The sequence below is a fragment of the Octopus bimaculoides genome, chromosome 3 (assembly GCF_046866305.1).
Source record: "Octopus bimaculoides isolate indiv1 chromosome 3, ASM4686630v1, whole genome shotgun sequence".
Taxonomy (NCBI): Eukaryota; Metazoa; Mollusca; class Cephalopoda; order Octopoda; family Octopodidae; genus Octopus; species Octopus bimaculoides.
The window spans coordinates 22,356,329-22,380,109 of record NC_142930.1 but is presented as its reverse complement, the minus strand read 5'-3'; the positions used below and the strand labels follow the sequence as shown (position 1 = coordinate 22,380,109).

Genomic DNA, 23,781 nt, shown 5'->3' with positions numbered 1-23,781 from the left:
ATATATATACTAGCAGCTAAGCCCGGTTTCACCCGGTCGGTTTGGATGATGTGGCTGTAAAACCTGCTCTGGGTAAGCATTCGACTTGTTTGGGCACGCATACGTTAAAAAACAATTTTAGAATGACATTTTTCTGTCAAAACGCTAAAGATTACTGACCAACAGAAAAAAACCAACCCAGATTTAACCAAATCAAAAAATAAACCCAAATACTAAGCGAACAAAGATGAACCATCCCACTTCCATTACGCGCGCGCGTGCACATTCACATACCCCGCCTTTTACATACACACACATACATTCACACAGAGTTGAAACGCTCACCCCTTCTTTCCTTATTCATCTATCACTCCTTCCTTTCTCATTCATAAACACAAGAGTATCATTTTAGTAGATTATCTCGGTAACCACAGGAGCTATAAAAAAAAAAATACAAAGCCCAGCAACACCACCAGATCATTCTACACATCTGTGTAATTTTTCGCGCAATTCCACCCAGCCGTTTGACCGTGAATCCCAAGACAAAACTAAGCGAACAAAGATGAACCATCCCACTTTCATTACATTGGACCATAATAGCTGTTATAATTTAATCATCTATAGTCTGATATGATAATATTTCGGAATAAAAGATTTCCTTCTTCAGATATACCTAGGAATTGATCGAGTCACTGCTATAATCGGTTTAACAACGTTTTTTTGTTTTTTTTCGGAAGCCTCTCTGCAGTGATCTCACTCCCACTACAGACATGGTCACCTAGGTAGCAGAAGCAATCAACTACTTCTAGCATGTGATGGAATCTGTTTTCTGTACATCAGTGTTTATTGTCCCTGTGCACCTGCCAAACACAAAAACTATCTCCCCGGTTAACCTTCCTTTGATATTGCTGCACCATCTGTGTCCATAGCTTAGACTGGGTACATCATATGGATTTTCTACCCACGCCTTTTCTACAGATCAAGTGCCATCTACCTGAAGGGATTTGGGATTTGTCAGGGTTAGGGTTAGGGTTACATTTGACAGAATAATCTGAATGTTAAAGGGTTAAACATTTATTATTTGGTGTCAGTGGAAGTGTGTCAGTGGAAGTGTGTCAGTGGAAGTGTGTCAGTGGAAGTGTGTCAGCGACCAGGTCACAGAATTTGTAGCAAAAATTTTTACACCAGTTAATAAATGTTTAAATGAAGCTAACAGTTTTGTATGTTTTTAAATGGCTAGCATATATTTTTCATGCTGCAATTGCTTTGGTTTCAGCACAAATCAAATCACTTGTTAGATAAGCACATCTCTGAAATACAAGGTTTTTTTTTCTTTTCTTTTTTTTTTTTGTTATTTTCCACCTTTAAAAAATATTTTTGAAAAATTTTATTATTAGGATTTATTGTTAGTCATTAATACTAGGTCCTCTGCAATAGTAGCTTGGTTTCAGTTTATTTTATTTGTTTGTTTTAAAGGGTGTAACCAAAAAGAGACAAAATTTAATATTTTAATATGTTTTCATATGTGGATTTCTTTTGACTATTTTCAAAGCCAATATTCATCCAGAAGAGTGTACAGCAATATATTATTGCTACTTTTTTTTTTTTTTTTCTTTGCAATCAACACTGCTCATCCACTCCCAGCTCACTTAGAAGAGTAAAAAGAAAAACTCGACTCAGGTGTGAGTTGAACTCAAAACAGAGAATGACAAAATTAAATACTGTAGTAAATTTAGTCTAGCTCTCTACCATTACTGCCAAATGACTGCCCTTCTATTCTCAAATGGTAGTAGCTTTTTGATAGATTGTATTAGAAAGAACTTTAGTTTTTCTGTCCTTCTTTCCTTTTTTTTTTCTTTTGTAATCCAAATATAGTAAGTTCATACCTCTCTGAGGATGTTAATAAACAAGAAAAATAATACTTCGATTTCTAATTTTCACAGTTTATAAGCATTTTGTTACACTTGCCAATATTGTTACTGTTGACAAGTTGAAACAACTTTCAACCAGTCAAACAGGAAGTTCTATCATCATGGTTTAGTTGATAATTTATTCGTCTAAAATATTTCCAGTTTTTCTTTATGCATTTATTACAGCATAATGAACAAATTATTCTTCATTAGGATGTAATAAATGTTTGGAATCCCTCTTTTTCCTTTCTTATTCCTTTTGTTTCCTCTTCTTTGAAAGTTTTTCTTTTTTTTTCTTTTTCAGTTTTTATTGTTTTTTGTTTCCTTTGAAGGAATTCCGACAATCCACCACCACTTTTGTCTCTAGTGGTCCCAGCAGAGAAAAAAAAGACATTAAACCAGTTGATCACTGCTAACATAATTCTGTGGATATCTAGCTATTGCAAGAACAACATCTGTTTTGGAAGCAAATAGCAGCTATGATGATAAGGATGAAGGCAACAGCCAACACAGTTCCAGTAGCAAACATTTCTCCCATTGAGAGGCCACTTTGACCAGGCGGAAGGACTTCGTCATCATCAAACATTGGAGTGTCGCTAGAGAGAAAAAAGAAACAGAAAAAAAAAGCAGAAACAAGTTAATTATCATATAAACAACAAAAAATTAAGCAGTAAGACTGACAAATAAAATAAAATTTAACAATTTCATCATCATCATTTAATGTCAGTTTTCCATGTTGACATCGGTTAGAGGATTTGACAGAATTCAGGAAGGCACAGAGCTGCAGTGAGTTCCAATGTCAGCTTTGGCGTGTTTTCTATGGCTGGATGCCCTTCCCAATGTCTTCTACCTTAATTTTTTTCTTTTTTTATACCCAATTGTTTTCTCTAACTTTTTAATAGTTTAAAGTGTGCAACAAATGCTACAGCATACAAATTTTCGCCAATGATAAAGTATGTGTGAACATCATTCGTAAATACAAAAAGATTTGGAAAATGTTGACAGTCATCATCATCATTTAATGTCCACTCTCCATGCTGGCAATGGTTAAATGGTTTGACTGGAGCTGATAAGCCAGAGATCTGTATCAGGTTCCAATCTGATTTGGCTGGTTATGTTTTCATTATTCTATATTCTTTTATTTGTTCCAGTCATTTCACTGTGGCAATGCTGGAGCACCACCTTTAGTCAATCAGATCAACTCCAGGACTTATTCTTTGTAAGCCTAGTACTCATTCTCAGTCTCTTTTGCCAAACTGCTAAGTTACGGGGACATAAACACACCAACATCAGTTGTCAAACGATGGTGATGGTGGGGACAAACACAGCCACACAAGCATATGCATACATACATATATATATATACAACAGGCTTCTTTCAGTTCTGTCTACCAAATCCCCTCACAAGGCTTTGGTCAGCCTGAGGCTATAGTAGACGACACTTGCCCAAGGTGCCACGCAGTGTGACTGAACCCAGATTCATGTGGCTAGTAAGCAAGCTACTTACCACACAGCCACTCTTGTGCCTATAACGTATAACGTCCTTTTTTTTATTTCAGATTCTTCAGTTTTTGGGAGACCCATGCTAACAGCGTTTGAATGAAAATAGCCCATCTAGACATTTTTTTTCAGAAAATGAAGGTTAGTGATAGATATTAAGCATACATTGAGTATATATTTGAAAGAAAACCATAATAATAATATAACATTTATTGACATAATGAATTATTTAGCCACATTAGTGCCATTTCAACAGATAACTTCAAAAATCCTATTAGTCATGGAATCTGTCAATTTCTTAATAGTAGCAGATTGGACTGCTTCTGCTGCAGCTTTGATGGTCACCCATAAGACATCTTTCAACATAAATTGGTGTCCATCGGCATAAACATCTTGTTTAATGATGGACCAAAGATTTTCGATAGGGTTGAGATTCAGAGATGCTAGCAGCCACACTATCAATCTTTCACCTTGTATGTCATAAGACTCTAGGAATGTTTGGATGGTCCCAGCAGAGTGGGAGGGAGTGATGACATGCATGAATATGAGATTCCTTAGAAGTGACAGCAGTATGTCATCTAGCCAAGGATCCAAGACCTCCTCCATGCGATTTCAGTAGGCGGCTGCAGTCACTTTAACCTCTTCAGGCACCCAAACTGGGCCAACAGGTCTGTCCTCGATGACACTGGCCCACAACATGACTCCTCAACTGTTGTTGATGTCGTAAACGTTGGTGACACTCATCTCCAAAATAGACCCAAACATTTGCCCAACCGTCAGATTCATCAAGGGTCAACCTGGTTTCATCAGTGAACAGAACACACCTCAAGTCTAACATCATGTACTTTTGGGCTCGCTGAAGCCTCAAACTCATGTGAGGAGGCAGTTTCAGGGGTTCTCGCATGGAAGCCATGCTCTGATTTCTGGTGGTTTTCAGTACATGAGGAAGTCCAGAAGTAGTGAAAATAGCTTTGATTGTCTGTCCAAGTGTCCTATGTAACTTGTGGCCAATATTCCTTAAATCCCTAGCTATCACAGTCTTGGAGGTCCCACAATCGGATTGTTTCTTCCATGGTGCTCATGTGGCTACAAAATTCATTATGTCAATAAATGTTACAATATTATTATGGTTTTCTGTTAAATATATACTCAATGTATGCTTAATATGTATCATTACCCTTCATTTCCTGGGAAAAAAATGTCAAGATGGGCTTCAAAAGCTACTAACGTGGTTCACTCAAAAGCTGAAGAACCTGAAATAAAAAAGAAGGGACGTTACACAGAATAATGAAAACATAACAATGGTGTTGCCATAGTGTATAAACCAGCTGAGAAAAGTTTTATCAAAATCGATTCACAGAAAACCGGAAAATCCTAAATTTCACTCCTAAGCTATTAATGTGATTTTAGGTGTATATTGATGAACAGATAATCTAAATGTAGAAGATCATATCATAATTATTTGACTTTTGTGGAGTTGCCAGACTTCAGTTTAACTAGCTGAATATTAGAATATTAAGATTACCTGATGTACGTGGCTGTGTGTCGTCTGCCTGTGTGAGGTAGGACAATGGAGAAGTTACCTGCAAAAACAGCTTCATGAAGGACAGTATAAACATATTTACTGTCAGGACCTGAAAGAAACAAAAAAATAAAACAATATTCTTTTGCAGTTCAGTGGACTAATTCAAAAGGTAATAGAGACTAATTCAAAGGTAATAGAATTAACAACTTTGCATGTTAAGTGAAGATAACGTCTGTTCAACAAATCAAACAAGTAACCTCACTACTACTGGCACCCCCAACTCTGTATATATTTCCTCTTTTGTTTCTTTCTTATTACTTTCTCTTTTCCCAGTTTCTCAACCTTCCACTTTTTCTATATACTTCCTTCTTGCTCTTTCTTGTTTCTTTTCTCATTCCATTTTTAGTCAGTTATGCCATGTAGGCTGTGCCTGATGACTGTGCCAAAATGGTAGGTGTGTTATAAAACACTATTTGGCATGTTCTCACCACATGAAACTAGAAGCAGCACATAAAAACATGTATTGCGTTTACTAAATAAATATATATCATCATCATCATCATCATCATCATCATCATCATCATCATCATCATCATCATTTAACGTCTGTTTTCCATGCTGGCATAGGTTGGATGGCTTGACAGATCTGGAGAGCCAGCTGCTGCACCAGGTTCCAAACTGATCTACAGCTGGATGCCCTTCCTAATGTCAACCACTCCGAGAGTGTAGTCGGTACGTTTTACATGCCACTGGCAAAGGAGCTAGCCAGGCAGGCCTGAATTCGTTCACATTTGGATAGTGCTTTTTATGAGCCACTGGCATGGGAGCCAGTCAGTGGGTACTGGCATTTGGATGGTGCTTTTTACGTGCAACCGGCATGAGAGCCATTCAGGTGGCCCTGGCATCAATCACGTTCAGATAATGCTTTTTAGGTACCACCGACAGGGAGCCAGTCGGGGGTGTTGGCACCAGCTACATTTGGATGGTGCTTTTTACGTGCCACTGGCACAGGAGCCAGTCAGGCAAACCTAGCATCGACCACATTCAGTCAAACCGTCCAATCCATGCCAGCATGGAAAACGGACGTTAAACGATGATGGTGATGATGATGAAAATGCAAAATATTTTATTTTTTGTAGATTAGGTAGGCATAATTCACCCCTGCTTTTCAATCTCAGTATTCAAGCTATGCATAATACTGTTGTAGTACACGTGCTGCGTACACTCCTACAACACCGCTTTATTTACATGTTCTGAAGGCAGAAGTAAATCTGCCTTCAACTCAGTCATGCACCTGTTTTTCGCATATTTTTTGTGTTTTACTGCATAAAGATCACCAATTGCCTACCCTGAGTAATCACTGATGGCATCATCATCATCGTTTAACGTCCGCTTTCCATGCTAGCATGGGTTGGACGATTCGACTGAGGACTGGTGAAACCGGATGGCAAAACCAGGCTCCAATCTAATTTGGCAGAGTTTCTACAGCTGGATGCCCTTCCTAACGCCAACCACTCAGAGAGTGTAGTGGGTGCTTTTACGTGTCACCCGCACAAAAACGGCCACGCTCGAAATGGTGTCTTTTATGTGCCACCCGCACGGGCCAGTCCAGGGGCACTGGCAACGATCTCACTCGAAAATCCTACGGGAGCCAGTCAGGCGGTACTGGCAATGGCCACGCTCAAAATGGTGCATCTCATGTGCCACCCGCACAAGAGCCAGTCCAGGGGCACTGGCAACGATCTTACTTGGCTTGCCGGGTCTTCTCACGCACAGCACATTTCCAAAGGTCTCGGTCAGTATGCCTCAAAAAAAAATATATATATATATATATATATACACACACACATTTACCTTTTCAATTTCTTTTTCAACTGAATCAACTAAGATCCTCTTTCTATAAGATTTGTGAGAGTATGTTGTGAAGCCTTAAAAAGAATACAATAAAAGACAACTCGAATTGCTTAGGGAATTAATTCCTTGATGCTGAATTAAAGATGCTGTAATATAAATAGATATTTTTACAGTTCTGTGTAAAAGAGCTTCACTTACCACTCATGTTAGCATTTGGAGGGAGTAGTTGGAATGTAACAACGATAGAACCACGGCGAACAAGAAAATTTACTAGCCGCCGTCTGTCGAGAGGCTGAATCTCTATTATCTTGTCAATAATTATCTGTGGTAAATTTGGAATCTGATCTGCTTTAAGAAGTTCATGGTAATCCATATCCTCAAATATGACATTAAATATATATGGTGAAGAATAGGATGTAGCTGCAAATAAAGGCAAGAAATAACAAGACACTTGAGCATACAAGAGAGTTGGAGAAGAAGGATGGCATATACATGTTTACAGGATCTTCAGGTGTGGAAGCAAGGCCTGGAATCTAAGGGCCTTAGAGTTAATTTAGCAAAAGCCAAAGTCTTTAGTAAGTAGAAAAACAGACAAATCCCAAGTCCCTTCAGGGTATTAGTAGAAACTCCATTTGTTGTACCAGTATAAGCTTTGGATACATAAGAGGTGTGTAGTGGTATCAAAGGAAGGTTAATGGAGAAAATCGTTTTTGTGTGTGGTAAATGTGCAGATACAATAAGCACTAAAAATGCACAGACAATAGACTCCCTCAAATGTTTGGTGGGATCATTAGATGTAGTAGATAGCTTCAGTTACCTAGGAGACCAAGTTAGCAGTAGAGGAGGAAATTCTGAAAGTGTTGTTGCTAGAATAAGAATGGGCTGGGTAAAGTTCAGAGAGCTTCTACCTTTGTTGGCAACTAAAGGCCTCACCCTCAGAGTAAAAGGCAAGTTGTATGATGCCTGTGTATGTACAGCTATGTTACATGGCAATGGAACATGGGTTTTGACCATGGAGGACTTGCAAAAGCTTGAAAGGAGTGAAGGTAGCATGCTCCACTAGAGGGGTAATGTCAGTGTGCATGCACAACAGAAAGTAAATGATTTAAGAGGAAAACTGGGTATAAAAGGCACCAGATGTTGTGTGCAAGAGAGAAGAAAATTGTGCTGGTTTGATCATGTGATGCTTATGGATGAGGACAGCTATGTAAATAACTGCTGAGCTCTAATTGTGGAGGGAACCTGTGGAAGAAGTAGACCTAGAAATATGTGAGATGAAGTGGTGAGAAAGGATTTTCAGATGCTGGCCTCACTGAGGAAAGGAGTTGTTGCAATTTGCTGTACTTGAAAAATGCATCAAGCTAATTAAGATCTTCCATACACACAGGCTTGTTCATTCAGGTACCAGTGCCACAGAAAATGCACCCATACCAGTGCTGCATAAATGCACTCATGCTGGTGGCTTGTAAAAAGCACCCAGCACACACTGTTAAGTGGTTGGCATTAGGAAGGGCATCCAGCCATAGAAACCATGCCACAACAGACAATTGCAGTCTGGCCAGACGACGACGTCATCGTCGCCACCATCGCTGTTGTTGCTGTACTGAGATATTTATTTTCAAAAATCATATCTGAGAAGGCAGGACAGAAAACTGCACTCGTAATCTTTTTATTGCTTTAATAATATGTCTAAATCAATTGCATTGCATTTACAATACTTAACAAAAAGATAAACTAGTGAAAGTACTTCTATGTGATTGCTTGATCTACTAGAAATAACAACCAAATCTTCAATGACAAGTCATCACACTGTGTCTCCAAGCAAAATTCATAACTCTGCTGGCCTCCTCATTTCATGGTTGAATGGAAAGCAATAACAAAGATAACCAACAGCCAAAATATTTAATTCAAGATTCAAAATATCAAATTTCCAAATTTGAGGAAGATAAAAACCCACAGTAACTCACTGGGTGGTTCTGCGGAAAACTTTTTCGTCCATCTCGGTGGTTTAGTGCCCGTTTCACGGTTAGCTTTGGTACATAAGACACTTAGAATTTTTGGACAAACTACCACTCCTTTATAACCAGGAAGCTAAAAGTAAAGAAAGAAAATATATTAAGTGAGATTTTAAATAGAAATTCACTCATAATGACGTTTTTTTCTTAATAAAATCACAAATTTTGTTATCAGTGAACAATTACATTTACTTATTTTAGGATACAAACATATTTATATGCACATTTACACAGACATGCATACACATACATACATTCACATCATCATCATCATTTAATGTCTATGTTCTATGTTGGCATGTGTTGGATGGTTCAACAGGATCTGACAAGTCAGAGGACTGCTTTGGGCTCTAATGTCTGCTTTGGTATGGTTTCTAAAGCTGGATGCCCGTCCTGGTGCCAACCACTTTACAGAATAAAATTTGGCTGCTTCAGAGCTGGTTGAGAGAGTTTCTGAGCTGATAATTAGTACTGAAGGACAATTCACTGATAACAATAATCACTTATTGTTATTCTTTTATTGTTTTCAGTTACTGGACTGTGGCCATGCAAGATCTCTCCTCTGCCTTCAAAGGTTTTAATCCATCATTTCAACACAGTATTTATTCCAACCAGGTACTTATTTTATCAAATCATTATTTTTAAATTGCTACCATTTTGGCACTAAGGGACACAACTCCACGCCAGGTTACATAAGTAAACATCAGACCTAAAAATACACACACACACAAACACATATTTGATTGTGCATGTGAATGCGAATGTGTATATGCGTCTCTCTCTCTCTCTCTCTCTCTTAGAAATGGCAGTAATTGTCAAAAACGCATGAAACTGAAGCCCAAAACTACTCCAGCTAGCATCAATCCATTTCAGAAAGGTTACCTTTTTCAGAAATATTGAAGAAAAATGTAAGGCATGCAAGATAGAACAACTCTTCCTTGCCATGTTTGCTCTCTCTCTCTCTCTCTGTGCGTGCGTGCGTGCGTGCGTGCGTGCGTGCGTGCGTGCGTGCGTGCGTGCGTGCGTGCGTGCGTGCGTGCGTGCGTGCGTGCGTGCGTGCGTGCGTGCGTGCGTGCGTGCGTGCGTGCGTGCGTGCGTGCGTGCGTGCGTGCGTGCGTGCGTGCGTGCGTGCGTGCGTGCGTGCGTGCGTGCGTGCGTGCGTGCGTGCGTGCGTGCGTGCGTGCGTGCGTGCGTGCGTGCGTGCGTGCGTGCGTGCGTGCGTGCGTGCGTGCGTGCGTGCGTGCGTGCGTGCGTGCGTGCGTGCGTGCGTGCGTGCGTGCGTGCGTGCGTGCGTGCGTGCGTGCGTGCGTGCGTGCGTGCGTGCGTGCGTGCGTGCGTGCGTGCGTGCGTGCGTGCGTGCGTGCGTGCGTGCGTGCGTGCGTGCGTGCGTGCGTGCGTGCGTGCGTGCGTGCGTGCGTGCGTGCGTGCGTGCGTGCGTGCGTGCGTGCGTGCGTGCGTGCGTGCGTGCGTGCGTGCGTGCGTGCGTGCGTGCGTGCGTGCGTGCGTGCGTGCGTGCGTGCGTGCGTGCGTGCGTGCGTGCGTGCGTGCGTGCGTGCGTGCGTGCGTGCGTGCGTGCGTGCGTGCGTGCGTGCGTGCGTGCGTGCGTGCGTGCGTGCGTGCGTGCGTGCGTGCGTGCGTGCGTGCGTGCGTGCGTGCGTGCGTGCGTGCGTGCGTGCGTGCGTGCGTGCGTGCGTGCGTGCGTGCGTGCGTGCGTGCGTGCGTGCGTGCGTGCGTGCGTGCGTGCGTGCGTGCGTGCGTGCGTGCGTGCGTGCGTGCGTGCGTGCGTGCGTGCGTGCGTGCGTGCGTGCGTGCGTGCGTGCGTGCGTGCGTGCGTGCGTGCGTGCGTGCGTGCGTGCGTGCGTGCGTGCGTGCGTGCGTGCGTGCGTGCGTGCGTGCGTGCGTGCGTGCGTGCGTGCGTGCGTGCGTGCGTGCGTGCGTGCGTGCGTGCGTGCGTGCGTGCGTGCGTGCGTGCGTGCGTGCGTGCGTGCGTGCGTGCGTGCGTGCGTGCGTGCGTGCGTGCGTGCGTGCGTGCGTGCGTGCGTGCGTGCGTGCGTGCGTGCGTGCGTGCGTGCGTGCGTGCGTGCGTGCGTGCGTGCGTGCGTGCGTGCGTGCGTGCGTGCGTGCGTGCGTGCGTGCGTGCGTGCGTGCGTGCGTGCGTGCGTGCGTGCGTGCGTGCGTGCGTGCGTGCGTGCGTGCGTGCGTGCGTGCGTGCGTGCGTGCGTGCGTGCGTGCGTGCGTGCGTGCGTGCGTGCGTGCGTGCGTGCGTGCGTGCGTGCGTGCGTGCGTGCGTGCGTGCGTGCGTGCGTGCGTGCGTGCGTGCGTGCGTGCGTGCGTGCGTGCGTGCGTGCGTGCGTGCGTGCGTGCGTGCGTGCGTGCGTGCGTGCGTGCGTGCGTGCGTGCGTGCGTGCGTGCGTGCGTGCGTGCGTGCGTGCGTGCGTGCGTGCGTGCGTGCGTGCGTGCGTGCGTGCGTGCGTGCGTGCGTGCGTGCGTGCGTGCGTGCGTGCGTGCGTGCGTGCGTGCGTGCGTGCGTGCGTGCGTGCGTGCGTGCGTGCGTGCGTGCGTGCGTGCGTGCGTGCGTGCGTGCGTGCGTGCGTGCGTGCGTGCGTGCGTGCGTGCGTGCGTGCGTGCGTGCGTGCGTGCGTGCGTGCGTGCGTGCGTGCGTGCGTGCGTGCGTGCGTGCGTGCGTGCGTGCGTGCGTGCGTGCGTGCGTGCGTGCGTGCGTGCGTGCGTGCGTGCGTGCGTGCGTGCGTGCGTGCGTGCGTGCGTGCGTGCGTGCGTGCGTGCGTGCGTGCGTGCGTGCGTGCGTGCGTGCGTGCGTGCGTGCGTGCGTGCGTGCGTGCGTGCGTGCGTGCGTGCGTGCGTGCGTGCGTGCGTGCGTGCGTGCGTGCGTGCGTGCGTGCGTGCGTGCGTGCGTGCGTGCGTGCGTGCGTGCGTGCGTGCGTGTGTGTGTGTAAACGTAATGATGATATACACATACAATCTATAAGGCACCTATGCATACACATGCATATGGCAGACTGCCACTCAGTTTCCATCAACAAATTTTCATAACAAGGAATTGATGAACTTCAGTTTATAATAGAACAGTGCTACTCAAAGTGGTGGTTCACAGACCGGTGCCAGTCCGCGAGCCATCAGCTGCCAATACGCAGTGAGTTTTCAGAAAAGAAAGAAACATTATAAAATGCTTATAAAATGCTTATGTAATATTGTTTTATTTGATTACAAAATAAATATAAGATAAAAAAATTGTCAACTTTTATTATATTCATTATATATTTCTATATATATATTGTTTCCGGTATAAATTAATATTACTAATACATATTATCGGTCCCTGGCACATTGAAAACAAAAACTGCCGGTATTCCACATCATTAGTTTGAGAAGCACTGTAACAGAAAACACTTATGCAAGGTAGTCAAGCATTGGAATCAAATCTGAACTCACACAGCTATGAAGAGAGCTTCTTAAGCTCAGAAGTAATGTGAATTTAAGGAAAATACATATTCTTAGTCTGTAATACTTGGTTTGCAAGAAGCCTACTTCAATATTCAGCTTCAAAATAGAGTCACCTATTGTTGTGGCCTGATTTGCCATTGGATGTAGACTCTGGTTCTGATTCCATATATGTGATGGCTAGTATTTAACTGCCTATCCCTCATTTAATCGAACGTTTTGTGTAACTGGCACCTGTGCTGATGGCACATAAAATGCACCCTTCAAACTTTGGGCCTCACAGAGGCAGTGACATGTGACCAAGACCTTTGGCAACATACCATGCCTGAGAAGACCTGTCAAGCCAAGTGAGATCATAGTCATGGCCAATGCCAGTGTTTCAAAGTGGCACGTAAAAAGCACCCACTACACTCTTGGAGTGGTTGGTATTAGGAAGGGCATCCAGCTGTAGAAACCATGCCAAATCAGATTGGAACCTAGTGCAGCTCTCCAACTTATCAGTTTTCAGTCAATCCATCCAATCCATGCCAGCATGGAAAACAGACGTTAAATGATGACGATGATGATGATGATAAGTCAACAGGCAAACCTCTATGCAGCTGATCAGTGTATAAAAAGCAATAACCAAATCTCCATTCAACCACATCTCATCAAACGCCATGACTAAACTATTTTCTTCCGTTATAAACTGAACACTTCATATCTACATCAGACATTATTCAAGCCAAGGTGCTTCTATGTGGCCACTTGATCTGTTAGAAACAGTAGCCAAAGCTCTGTCAAACCTTGATATTTAAAAAAAAAATAATGAAGACCACATTGGATAAATTTAGTCCAAGAGAGACCATACCTGGAAAAAAGACAGGATAGTTGATCAGAGATGGATTGCTTTTGATCATAGCTCTGCCCAATCAGAGTTGACTTTGAATTAAACAACAGCAACTACATGCTATCTTCATACATTCATTACTAGCAGGACATATTTCTTGGCTATGAGAGTGTTATCTCACTCGGTGAGCTTCTATGAGAATTGTGCTGATTAAGAACGCCAAATATCCAATGAAATAATACAAACCATCAATTAACCCAGCATTATCAACTTAGCCATCAGCGTACTTCTTTCATATGTCCCATTATACAAGTAAATACATGTTACAGTTGACAAGCAATGCAAAGTTAGAGAGCAACAACCACGACTGGCACTTAGTTAACTATTTAGAAACCTATTTGCATATTAATTCACTACCATGGAAACAGCTCAAAGGAACATTAAAACTATGTCACTAAATAGATCAATAAAGATGAGTAATGATAATGGCCTCCCAAATGGAAGAATGGGCATTAAGAAAAGTAGCCCAACAGAAAGACTCTAGAGGAAATGTTTATTGACAAGCTTATTACAGAACCTAATTAGTAATGTTGACAAGCAATAATCATGACTGGTTGCTGTAGCAGTTACTGATTGAACAAACTTATATTCAAAGGTCTTCCAGTTGTGACCATCCTGTCTGTTTTGTATATCAGAGGCTGTGTTATTCCAATGTGTTTTTTTACCGTTTTGTCAGGCAGTAAGATATCATTTGAGGAAGACTTTGCTATTATATCTAGGAAATCATTGTGCTAAGTAAAATTTTAACCAACCTTGTTGACTAAAACGGTGTCTGGTATAGAAATAAAGTATTCATTTCATAAGAGAAAAGTGAAATTATGGTGACCATACCTTTACTATGGTACATAAAAAGCAACATAAATGAAAGCAGCTTTAACACTTCAGTACCTGCCACAGACAAGTTTTTTTCTTTATTAATAATAGTGTTGGAGGCGGATGAAGTAAAACAATAGTGGCTACAGCTATTGAATACATTTCAACAGCTGATAGTTACCATCAAAAGTGTTTACTTTCCTGTGTAATCAAACAAAATAAAAAGCAAAAGATATTTAAAAAGTGCACTGTTCTATGGCAGTAAAACATGCACTGTAAATATAGACACATAGAAGCAAATGAAAAGAAGTGAATTGAATATGTGCATATTAGTCAGTTACCAGCACATTCCAAATTCAGACTCACAGACATGCTGTCTCCTCTCTGTGATACAGTGCTCTCTGTTCCTAAAAATGGGCTGGTTCTGTGACAATTCTACCCAGACACAACTGACTTACTCCACTCTTCTCTTCTCATCATCCCATACTCTATCCACCGACTACCTCCCAACTCAGGCCCTGCACTAACACTATTCCCAATTTGTTTTTCCCCCAAGAACTCACTACTCTGAAACTCCCTCCCTGCCTATGTTTTTCCTGCAGTTGTTCAAGAACATAAAGTGCATCAATCTCACTCATTTCAGAAGGCAGTGGCAGCAGCATCACCATTGCCAGTCATCATCCTCATCACTATCATCATTTAACGTCTAATTGGCCATGCTTGCAAGGATTAGACAGAATTTGTTGTGGTAGATTTTCTACAGACAGAGGTCCTTCCTGTCACCAACTATCTTCTGTTTCCAGGCAAGGTATTTCCCCACAGCCAAATATTTTTATGAAAGATTGAGAATAAACAGCATCACTTGTATGACAGCAATGCTCATTTACAACCATGTCAAAATAAAGGTACACTCAAACATAGAGATAACTGAAATATATATAACAGGGCTCTTTCAGTTCCCATTCATTCACATGGTTTTACCAAATTCATTCACATGGTTTTTGTCAACCTGGAGCTGTCACTTGTCCAAGGTGCCATACAGTGGGAATGAACATGAAAAAGTAAGCTTCTTAACCACACAGCCACGTATGTGCCTATCATGAAACAGGAAGGTATGCTAAGTGCATGGTGGTTCAGAAAATAATTGAATATCGAATACATTGGAAGATTAATAACATTTGGAAGGAGTACTTAGCTTGGTCTGGAGGAAAGAATTGTATCCATGACGTTTCATAGACTCTCCAAGATCAGTGGGATGGATGAAATTAATGTTCCTACTGAACAAGAGTAAGTCAACAGTTGCAAGAAGGAAATCCAGAGACTTCTGGTATTTGGAGGAAGAAGTATCTGTCATGTTAATATGACATATATTGTGTACAATAGTTAGTTTCAATTGGCAGTGAAAGGCAGCCTAGGTCCAATGTAACTATTATCAGGTGAAATAAACATCAGAGATGTTCTGCCCATGCAGAAACTGCAGGAACTACTCAGAGATATAGCGAGCTCCTCTACTAAATCCATCAAAATGTCAGAAACCATTCCATGTCATCAGCAGGTATCTCAAGGTCATGGATCAAGACAATGTTACAACAACATAGTATCATTGTGATAACAATATTACAACAATGACAAGGCGGTGAGCTGGCAGAAACATTAGCACACCAGGTGAAATGCTTAGTGGTATTTCGTCTGTCTTTACATTCTGAGTTCAAAATCTACCGAAGTCAACTTTGCATTTCATCCTTTCGGGGTCAATAAATTAAGTACCAGTTGTGTACTGGGGCTGATCTAATCGACTGCACTCCCTACTCCCCAAAAATTTCAGGCCTTGTGCCTCGAGTAGAAAAGAATATTACAACAATGACAATGTTAACAACAATAATGACAACACTTATAATGATATTATGAACATCATTATGAGACTAAGTCAACACAACTCACAGTGATACTTTTGCCGGCTGGACACGATGTCCACTTGGTGTCTCTAACACGAATGTCAATTTTGTGCCTTCCACGACATCGATATTCATAACACATACCTTTCATTTCATACGCTGATGAAATCTGAAAAATAAAAAAATTTAAAAAATTAAATACATAATTTGTTCTTTCCATAGCACTGGAACATCAACAAAGTTTATCTCATTTGATTAGATGGTGCTGTGACAAGAAAATATACGAAGGAGAGTCAAAAATTATATGCATTCTTGTTTTCTCGATGTATTTACACAAAAGCAGGGGATAAACAAATACATCATTTTTCTATATAGTCTTGTAGTGACACCTATAGCAGACGACTGTTATATGTTCAATGTCCGGAGTTTTATCCACGCATGCGCAGGGACTAGTTCCGGAAGGAATACAGGAAGAGTCTCATGCGCATGCGTAGAGTTCAACACCCAGCTTTGGCGCCTTTTCTCACTCTCTTTGTTCGCTGATCTCCGTTGAGCCTAGACGTCCCACCGAGCTCTCTCCAACATTCCAGCACTAGAGCTACACAAATAACCACAAACTTCATTGACGGCGTCTCAGTAACCAAAGGCGACGAGCTACCGAATTCCCTCCAAGCGTGAGCCGAATTCCACTGTAAATAAATATTGTTGTGTTGTCCAGAATCTGCGTTCCGTTGTTTCTTCAAGAAATTTAATGTACGGAAGCGGAGTACACCTAATGGTGTATAACCACTTTCCTACAGCCTCCATCCTTTTTGATACACTTGGTCCAGCGGTCCACAAGCTAGCGCATTCCCTTCAAGGAGAAGGTTTTCGGTTGGTTGTGCAGCCATTTATGCACCGTTTTTTTTCACATCTTCATCCATAGGAAATTGACGACCTTGCAAACCATTTTTGAGCAGTCTAAAGATATGATAATCGGAAGAGATGAGATCTGGGCAGTAGGCAGGGTGTTCCAGCACCTCAAAATACCAATTGGTTAATGGTTTCAACAGTCTGAGTAGCTGTGTGTAGCATGCATTGTCATACAAGAAAACTTTCTTTAACAATAGGCTTCAGCGTTTGGTGTGAATTACTGGTTTCAGTTTGTTGGCCAGCAAAGCACTGTATCTTGCACTGTTGATCATACACCCCTTTTCCAGGTAGTCTTCCAGTATAGGCCCTTCTGAGTCCCAAAAAAGAGTTAGCATCACCTTTCCCACTGAGTCTTGAATTTCTTCATCACTGGCAAGCCAGGATGTTTCCACTCTATACTCTGTCTTTTGGATTCTGTCACATAATAATGGACCAACATTTCATCTGTGATTATTCTGTTCAAAAATTCCTCGCTCTCATTGTTGTAACAATCAAGTAAATGTTGGCAGACCTCAAGATGTTTGCGCTTGTGCTCTGCAGTAAGCTCTCTTGGCACCCATCTTGCACAGGTTTTATGGAAACCGAGCTCATCGTGGATGATTCAATAGGCAGTACAATGAATAATCTGCAAAGAATGAGCTACCTCATCAATGATAACTCACCAGTTCACCATTACCATCTCTCGAGCTTGCTTAATCTTCTTATCAGTGGTGGATGTTGACACACATCCTACTCCCTCTTCATGCATCACACTTGTCTGGCCACTTTTAAACTTCTCAATCCGCTCATACACACTTCTATGCAGTAGTGCACTGTTCCTGTATGGTGCTAAAAGCCTTCAATGAATTTCAGCACCTGACACACCTTCATACCAAAGAAATCAGATCACTGCTCTTTGTTCTCATTTGGTGCACATTGCTAGTGAAGCAGCTAGCGGAGCGGCCATGCTTACACTGTATAGCCAGAATGTAAGATGGCATGATCAGGCTCAAACTTCAATCACATGATCACAATAGTATTAATAGTATTAACTATAAGCATGCATGCGCAGAAGGCAGTGTGACAATAATAAAGATATGTTATGGCGAATAATTTTGTGAATAATAGCATGAATAATTTTTGACTTCCCTTCATATTAACTTGTTTGAGATACCAAGCTACCTAAGACTGCTCCTAGTCCTATAATACAAAAGTGACTGTTATAAAATATTTGTCATCATCATCTTTTAAGGCCCACTTTACTATGCTTGCATGGATCAGACAGAAGTCATTGAGGCAGGTTTTCTATGGATGGATGCACTTCCTGTCACCAACTCTCACCTGTTTCCAAGTAAGGTAATATTCTGCTTTGGCTGGAATGTTTTCATAGAAGATTGGAAATGAACAGCACCACTTATATGACAGTGATGCATACACTCGACCATCACATGACGTCAGAACAAGGAGACACACACACACACATACAAGCACATATCTACAACAGGATTTTTTCAGTTTCCATCTACCAAATCCACTCACAAGGCTTTGGTCAGCCCATAGTATTGGTAGAAGATAACTGCCCAAGGTGCCACATAGTAGGACTGAACATGAGACCATATGGTTGGGAAGCAAACTGCTAAACCACACATCCAGGCCTATGCCTATTTTTAAATTAAAACCATCCACAATAATCTTTGGGAAGAATATTCTTTAAATTTATATTTCAAACACCTGCTTGATATAAACCAATAAATGAAAATATTAGCTATTTTCCTCACTGCAAATTATAATTTCAAAATTAAGATACAGGCAGTATATATTTCAATAGAAATATAGTTACAAAAGTGTTAAGTCCATCCAGCTCTTTCTTTCTTGTATACTTTCAGGTGACTTCAAATAATACTGCAGTCATAATGTCAATTCATCATTGGTCAAATAACCATTCAAACTCTGTTGCCTTGATGTTGTTTAACCCTAAGTCAAAGGCATTCCACTTATCACCATCTCAGTCATTATATATCAAACATTGAACTACTTTTAGCTGCTATTTCTAGCAGATCTAATATCCAGTCATTATACCTTATATATAATTCCTGTATATAAGCAAACTGAGTAATGCATGCTGCTTAGAAATTATATTTTTCAAGGCACTTTAAACTCAGAGTCAGTCATGTTGTGAGCCCTTGTAACCCTTAAAAATCATAAGAGGGTCAGTAAAGACTTTGTAAAGTCTCATGCAGTTTACATGTAGACAAAATCAATTTGGTAAAACCTATTACTCTCCAACCTGTATTGATGGAAGGAATTTATCTCAGTACTTCAAGTTTACAAATCACTCATCAACTTGACCATGCTATCACTGCTTACAGCAATGAGTTGTTCGACCTTTTAGTACCTTTATACCAAGGTGGACTATGCCATTTTAGAAATAAATATATTAGTTATGCCTATTATAATGAATAACAGGAGAAAAAGCACTTAGTTTGGAACCCTATGAAGCCAGCTAGAACTTGGGTTCTCACAAGACATTATACATTCCTTATATAAAAATGAAGGAGACTACATGGTCCTTCAACCAGTTAGATATATCAGTCAAACACATCTTTCATTTTCCAGGGAAAGGATACATTAAATAACCTAGTCCAGAACACACTATACTTGAACAAAAAGGTGAGTTGTTCATGGCTGGATGTCTTTGATTACAGGTCCCCAAAATCAGGGTTGACAACAACCCTAGATTGTAGATTCCTAGCTCAGGGTTAAATGACAACAATTTCAAATCTTTTTGCTTTCTGTCATTCAGCATATGAGGTAAATAAACAGAAAAATGGATACAGAAACTTAGAATTTACATACGTCAGAGGTGAGATTAGAGTAAAAGCATCGACTTCTATGTGAAAATATTTCTCCATAGGCCTTCAGTGATGTTTTGTCTGATATGGAACAGCGGTTCTGTTTTTAAAAAAAAGTAAACAGTTACATACAGTAGTTATTTCTGAAACAGATTTTAATAGTTCAACAAGCATTAAAATTTTAATAAGTGTTAAAAGTTTGTTTACAAATAAATACCAAACCTAACAAAAATATCAAGAAATGAAAATAATGATAGGATGAGCATAAGAATATAAAGAAATAAACAAAAAAAAAAGAATTATATAATCATTTGCTTTATACACACAATTTCAGAAATATTTTACAAGTTAGTTCAAAAGGTCCTTTTGCATTTTAGACATATGACCCTGTGGTAAACGTTAGATTCACAATCTTTGGGCTAGGGAATCAATTCTTGGGCCAGGCAACACAGTATGTCCTTGAGCAAAGCACTTTACTTCATATTGCTTTAGTCCACTCAACTGAAAATAAATAGCAGCACCAGCAGCAGCTGGAGTGGGGTTAAGACAATGAAAGACTGGGGTCCCATTCAGAAGAGGGTCTCATACACTCAGTCACTTTAAGGCCATGAAAATCAGGATAAGCTCCAATGTAATGGACCTTTAAACTCAAAGACAGACTTTAAATGCTAAAGGACTTCTGACTCACAGAAAGAGGTGTATCTAACTAACATTTGCTTTCCTTGTTGGCATGGACTGATAAGAGTTGTGATCAGAGCCAGTTCCATTTTCAGTTTACTACCCCCCTAAATGAGTCAGAAACCACATCATACATCCAATTTTTAGTATAGTCTCTGTGGTTAAATAACCTTCCTGTCACCAACTACTTTATAGAGTGTATTTGGTGCATTCTCTTGTGGCACCTGGACTAGAATGGTTTGTCTCCCCCCGCCCCAGTAATTGTCCTTACTCTTCACTGTCTTGTCTCCACCCTACATTGCTCAGTCCCATTCTTCCTGCAGTATTTAGTCCCCTCTACATTATTCACACTTATATTCTTCACACTAGAAGGAATGAAATGATAAATCAATTCTAATAGGATTTCAACTCAAAAACATTTGATGGAACTATGTTTTGATAATACATTTAATCCAGTGCCTTACACACATTTTGTATTATCTGATGATGTAAGAAAAACAAGTTAGTTCTAAATTATAAAGCTAGGGTAGGTGTGCTGAAAGTGTGTGTGTTATTTATTGCATCTTTTCATACTTTGTATCTATATGAAAGGTGAAGCACACATTCAGTTTCACATTACAAATAACTGAAATATATAAACAGTTCCATATTTTCATTGATGCTCTTACACTTTTCTGTCTGTTCATGTAGACAGCTTCATATTAATACACACTATAATGTATGTACATAGAAATTCTCACTAATATACACTTCCCTGTATTTAAATACATAGTTTCACATCAATACACATTTCATGCTTATGTGTATACAATTTCACATAAATACATACATACATGTCTATGTGTATATTATCACCAGCATCATTGTCAGTACTTTACGTCCACTTTTCCATGCTGGCATATGTTGGATGGTTTTTCTGAGGCAGTGTTTTATAAGTGGATGCCCTTCCTGTCACCTACCCTATTATACAAGTCTTACAACATAAAGAGATTTGCTGTACCTATTCTAAAATCAAGATATGCATGGTCTAGTTTCACATTAATAAACACTTCCATGTATGTGTGTATACATACAGTCTCAAACTAATACACATGAATGAATCAAAAAGAAATGAACAAAAAGCAAAATAATGGAAAATTTTTTGCAAAATAAGGAAGAAAACAAGATCCTACCTCTGCTTTACTTTGGAATATTCCGCATGGCTCCAGGAAGATTCCACTTTGGCATGTAGCTTTATCTTTATGCAGGAAATGGCATCCTTCTTCACTGGAGCAATAAAAACAACTAATTAAGTGTTGTACAGTAGGATTTCAAGCAGGCTGTTCAGTTTATAAAGATTACAAATTTGAACAAATTTATATACTATAACGAGATGCTTGTTCTGTTTTAAGCAGAGCCCTCCTTTGGAGAAAATTCTTTAATAACTGATATTCACCAATGGAAATCACTATCGTTTATTTCTCACTCTGGTTTTTATTTGCTGGCTTCATATATATTGTCAATTATAATAATAATACGATTTACACAAAGTAAAGAACTTCAAGGTTGCTTAAATTTTGCAGTATCTTCTACACTATATTCCTCATAGCAAGATATGTCATAGAAAGATATATCATATATCAATTAACTTAGTATAAAAATAATTGGTTTTACTTGACTTGAGAGAACCAGGGTTGATGCAAAACAGTTACGTGGGTAGCATTAGGAAGATAAATGTGGAAATAAGAATCTTTTTCTCTGACTATTCTCCATAAATTCATCTTTCTTTCCCTCTTTACGTTTTCTTTTCCAACAACTTCCACAAACATCGAGCTAAAGATCAAAGACATCCAGTTGTGACCATCCAATGGTTTTTAGGCACTAGAGTCTGATTTAAGGAAGATTTGGCTGTTACTTCTATACCTTTGAGCAACTATATAGAGCCTCCTTCACTGACATTTAAAAAATGTAAGGAAATCATTCTACAAGTTTGGCAGAACAACAGTATATAGTTATAAATCACTGGATATGTGTCTTAAAACAAAAACTTAAAGAATAGGAAGGTAATCACCTGCCAGAACAGAAGAACTCAGTGTCGTTTACACAGGTTTCAGCAAGACCAAACTTACAACCTGCACCTGAAATACAGAAATATAGATCAAAATTATATCTTAGCAGAATTATGGCAAAAAAGAAAATTATGAACAAGAAGGATATATCACATGACAGTTATAGCAAAGGAATTCATGTGTACAAGTTGCTTTAGCCTAGTAATTACTCCGAAGTTGCAGTGCCAACATATCCCTAGCCAACAGAGTAGAAAAGATAACAGACAAGGTGAGGAAGAATAAAATAGTTATGTTTAGAACGATGGTAGACAACACAGCAAAAAACATAAAACCCATAGGAAGGATCTGGAATACATGTGGTTGGTATTAGGAAGGGCATCCAGTTGTAAAGACCCTGCCAAAACAGACACAGTAGCCTGGGGTAGCCTTCTACCTAGCCAGCTCCTGTCAACCACACATGCATGCATGGAAAACAGATGTTAAATGATGATGATGATGATGATGAAGGGATCCTGCAGTGGTTTCCATAAATAAGGGTTTCAGTTGTTTGATCAATGGAATTACCTACTCACGGTATTATAGCTGACACTTGTAACTATAATGTAATAGTCAGGCAGACTTAGCATGACACTGTGTGTGTGGACAAGACTGGGCTCTCATATCACAGGTAAAGTCCGTAAGAGAGGCTGCTGCATAGTTTTCATCTACTCCATTTCATTTATACAGTGTTTGACACAAGCTAATGGTATAAGACTCTTGCCCGGTATCACATGATAGGACTGAACTCAGAATCACATTACAAAGTAAAGTGAACTTCCAAACCATTTGACCATGTAATGAGAACTACACAAATGTAATTTTCAGGTTTATTGCAACAGTATTGAGGAATTTCGATCATCACACATGAGAACATCAAGGTGGATACATATGAAAATAAGGATCATGGTTCAAGGAACTAAAGTGAACATGGTTGTAGGAGTTTGGTGCAATGAATAAATTCAGAAAGGAGTTCAGCTGATTGATTACCAATTTGTCATGTAAAACTGTAACTAGAAACAAATCCAGACAAATGGTTGTGAAGTCAATTACACAGCCATATTGTTGTTGTCATCATCATCATTTAATGTCCACTTTTCCATGCTTGCATGGATCGGATGAGAATTTAAAGAGGAAGAATTCAACAGCCGGATGCCCTTCATCAAACCTCACCTGTTTCCAAGCAAATTAACATTTCCCCATGGCTAGATGTGTTCTCGCTTGAATGACAGTGACAATCATTTACAACTATCATGCTATGTCAAGACAAGGAAACAGACACACACACACTCACCTATACATATATACAACAGGCTTCTTTCAGTTTCTGTCTACCAAATGTACTCACAAAGCTTTAGTTAGCCTGTAGCTATAGTAAAAGACACTTGTCCAAGTTGCTACGCAGTAGGACTGAACCCAGAACAATGCAGTGGGGAA

General features: G+C 40.7%; 1 protein-coding gene across 9 annotated transcripts in view; it reads right to left on the bottom strand.

Annotated features, from left to right (window-relative positions):
• Positions 1 to 2,146: 2,146 nt before the first annotated feature.
• The window catches only part of LOC106869108 (ciliated left-right organizer metallopeptidase), a 96,905-nt gene continuing 75,270 nt past the window's right edge, over positions 2,147 to 23,781 (bottom strand). For all 9 annotated transcript variants that reach the window (XM_089348681.1, XM_089348677.1, XM_014914659.3 and 6 more), the window contains 8 exons: positions 22,311 to 22,377; positions 21,433 to 21,526; positions 19,587 to 19,682; positions 15,886 to 16,008; positions 8,736 to 8,859; positions 6,967 to 7,188; positions 4,915 to 5,023; positions 2,147 to 2,485 (listed from right to left, as the gene is read on the bottom strand). In XM_089348681.1, the coding sequence (XP_089204807.1) occupies positions 2,323 to 2,485; positions 4,915 to 5,023; positions 6,967 to 7,188; positions 8,736 to 8,859; positions 15,886 to 16,008; positions 19,587 to 19,682; positions 21,433 to 21,526; positions 22,311 to 22,377 (998 nt within the window). In that variant the 3' untranslated portion in view covers positions 2,147 to 2,322. The remainder of the gene's footprint in view (positions 2,486 to 4,914; positions 5,024 to 6,966; positions 7,189 to 8,735; positions 8,860 to 15,885; positions 16,009 to 19,586; positions 19,683 to 21,432; positions 21,527 to 22,310; positions 22,378 to 23,781) is intronic.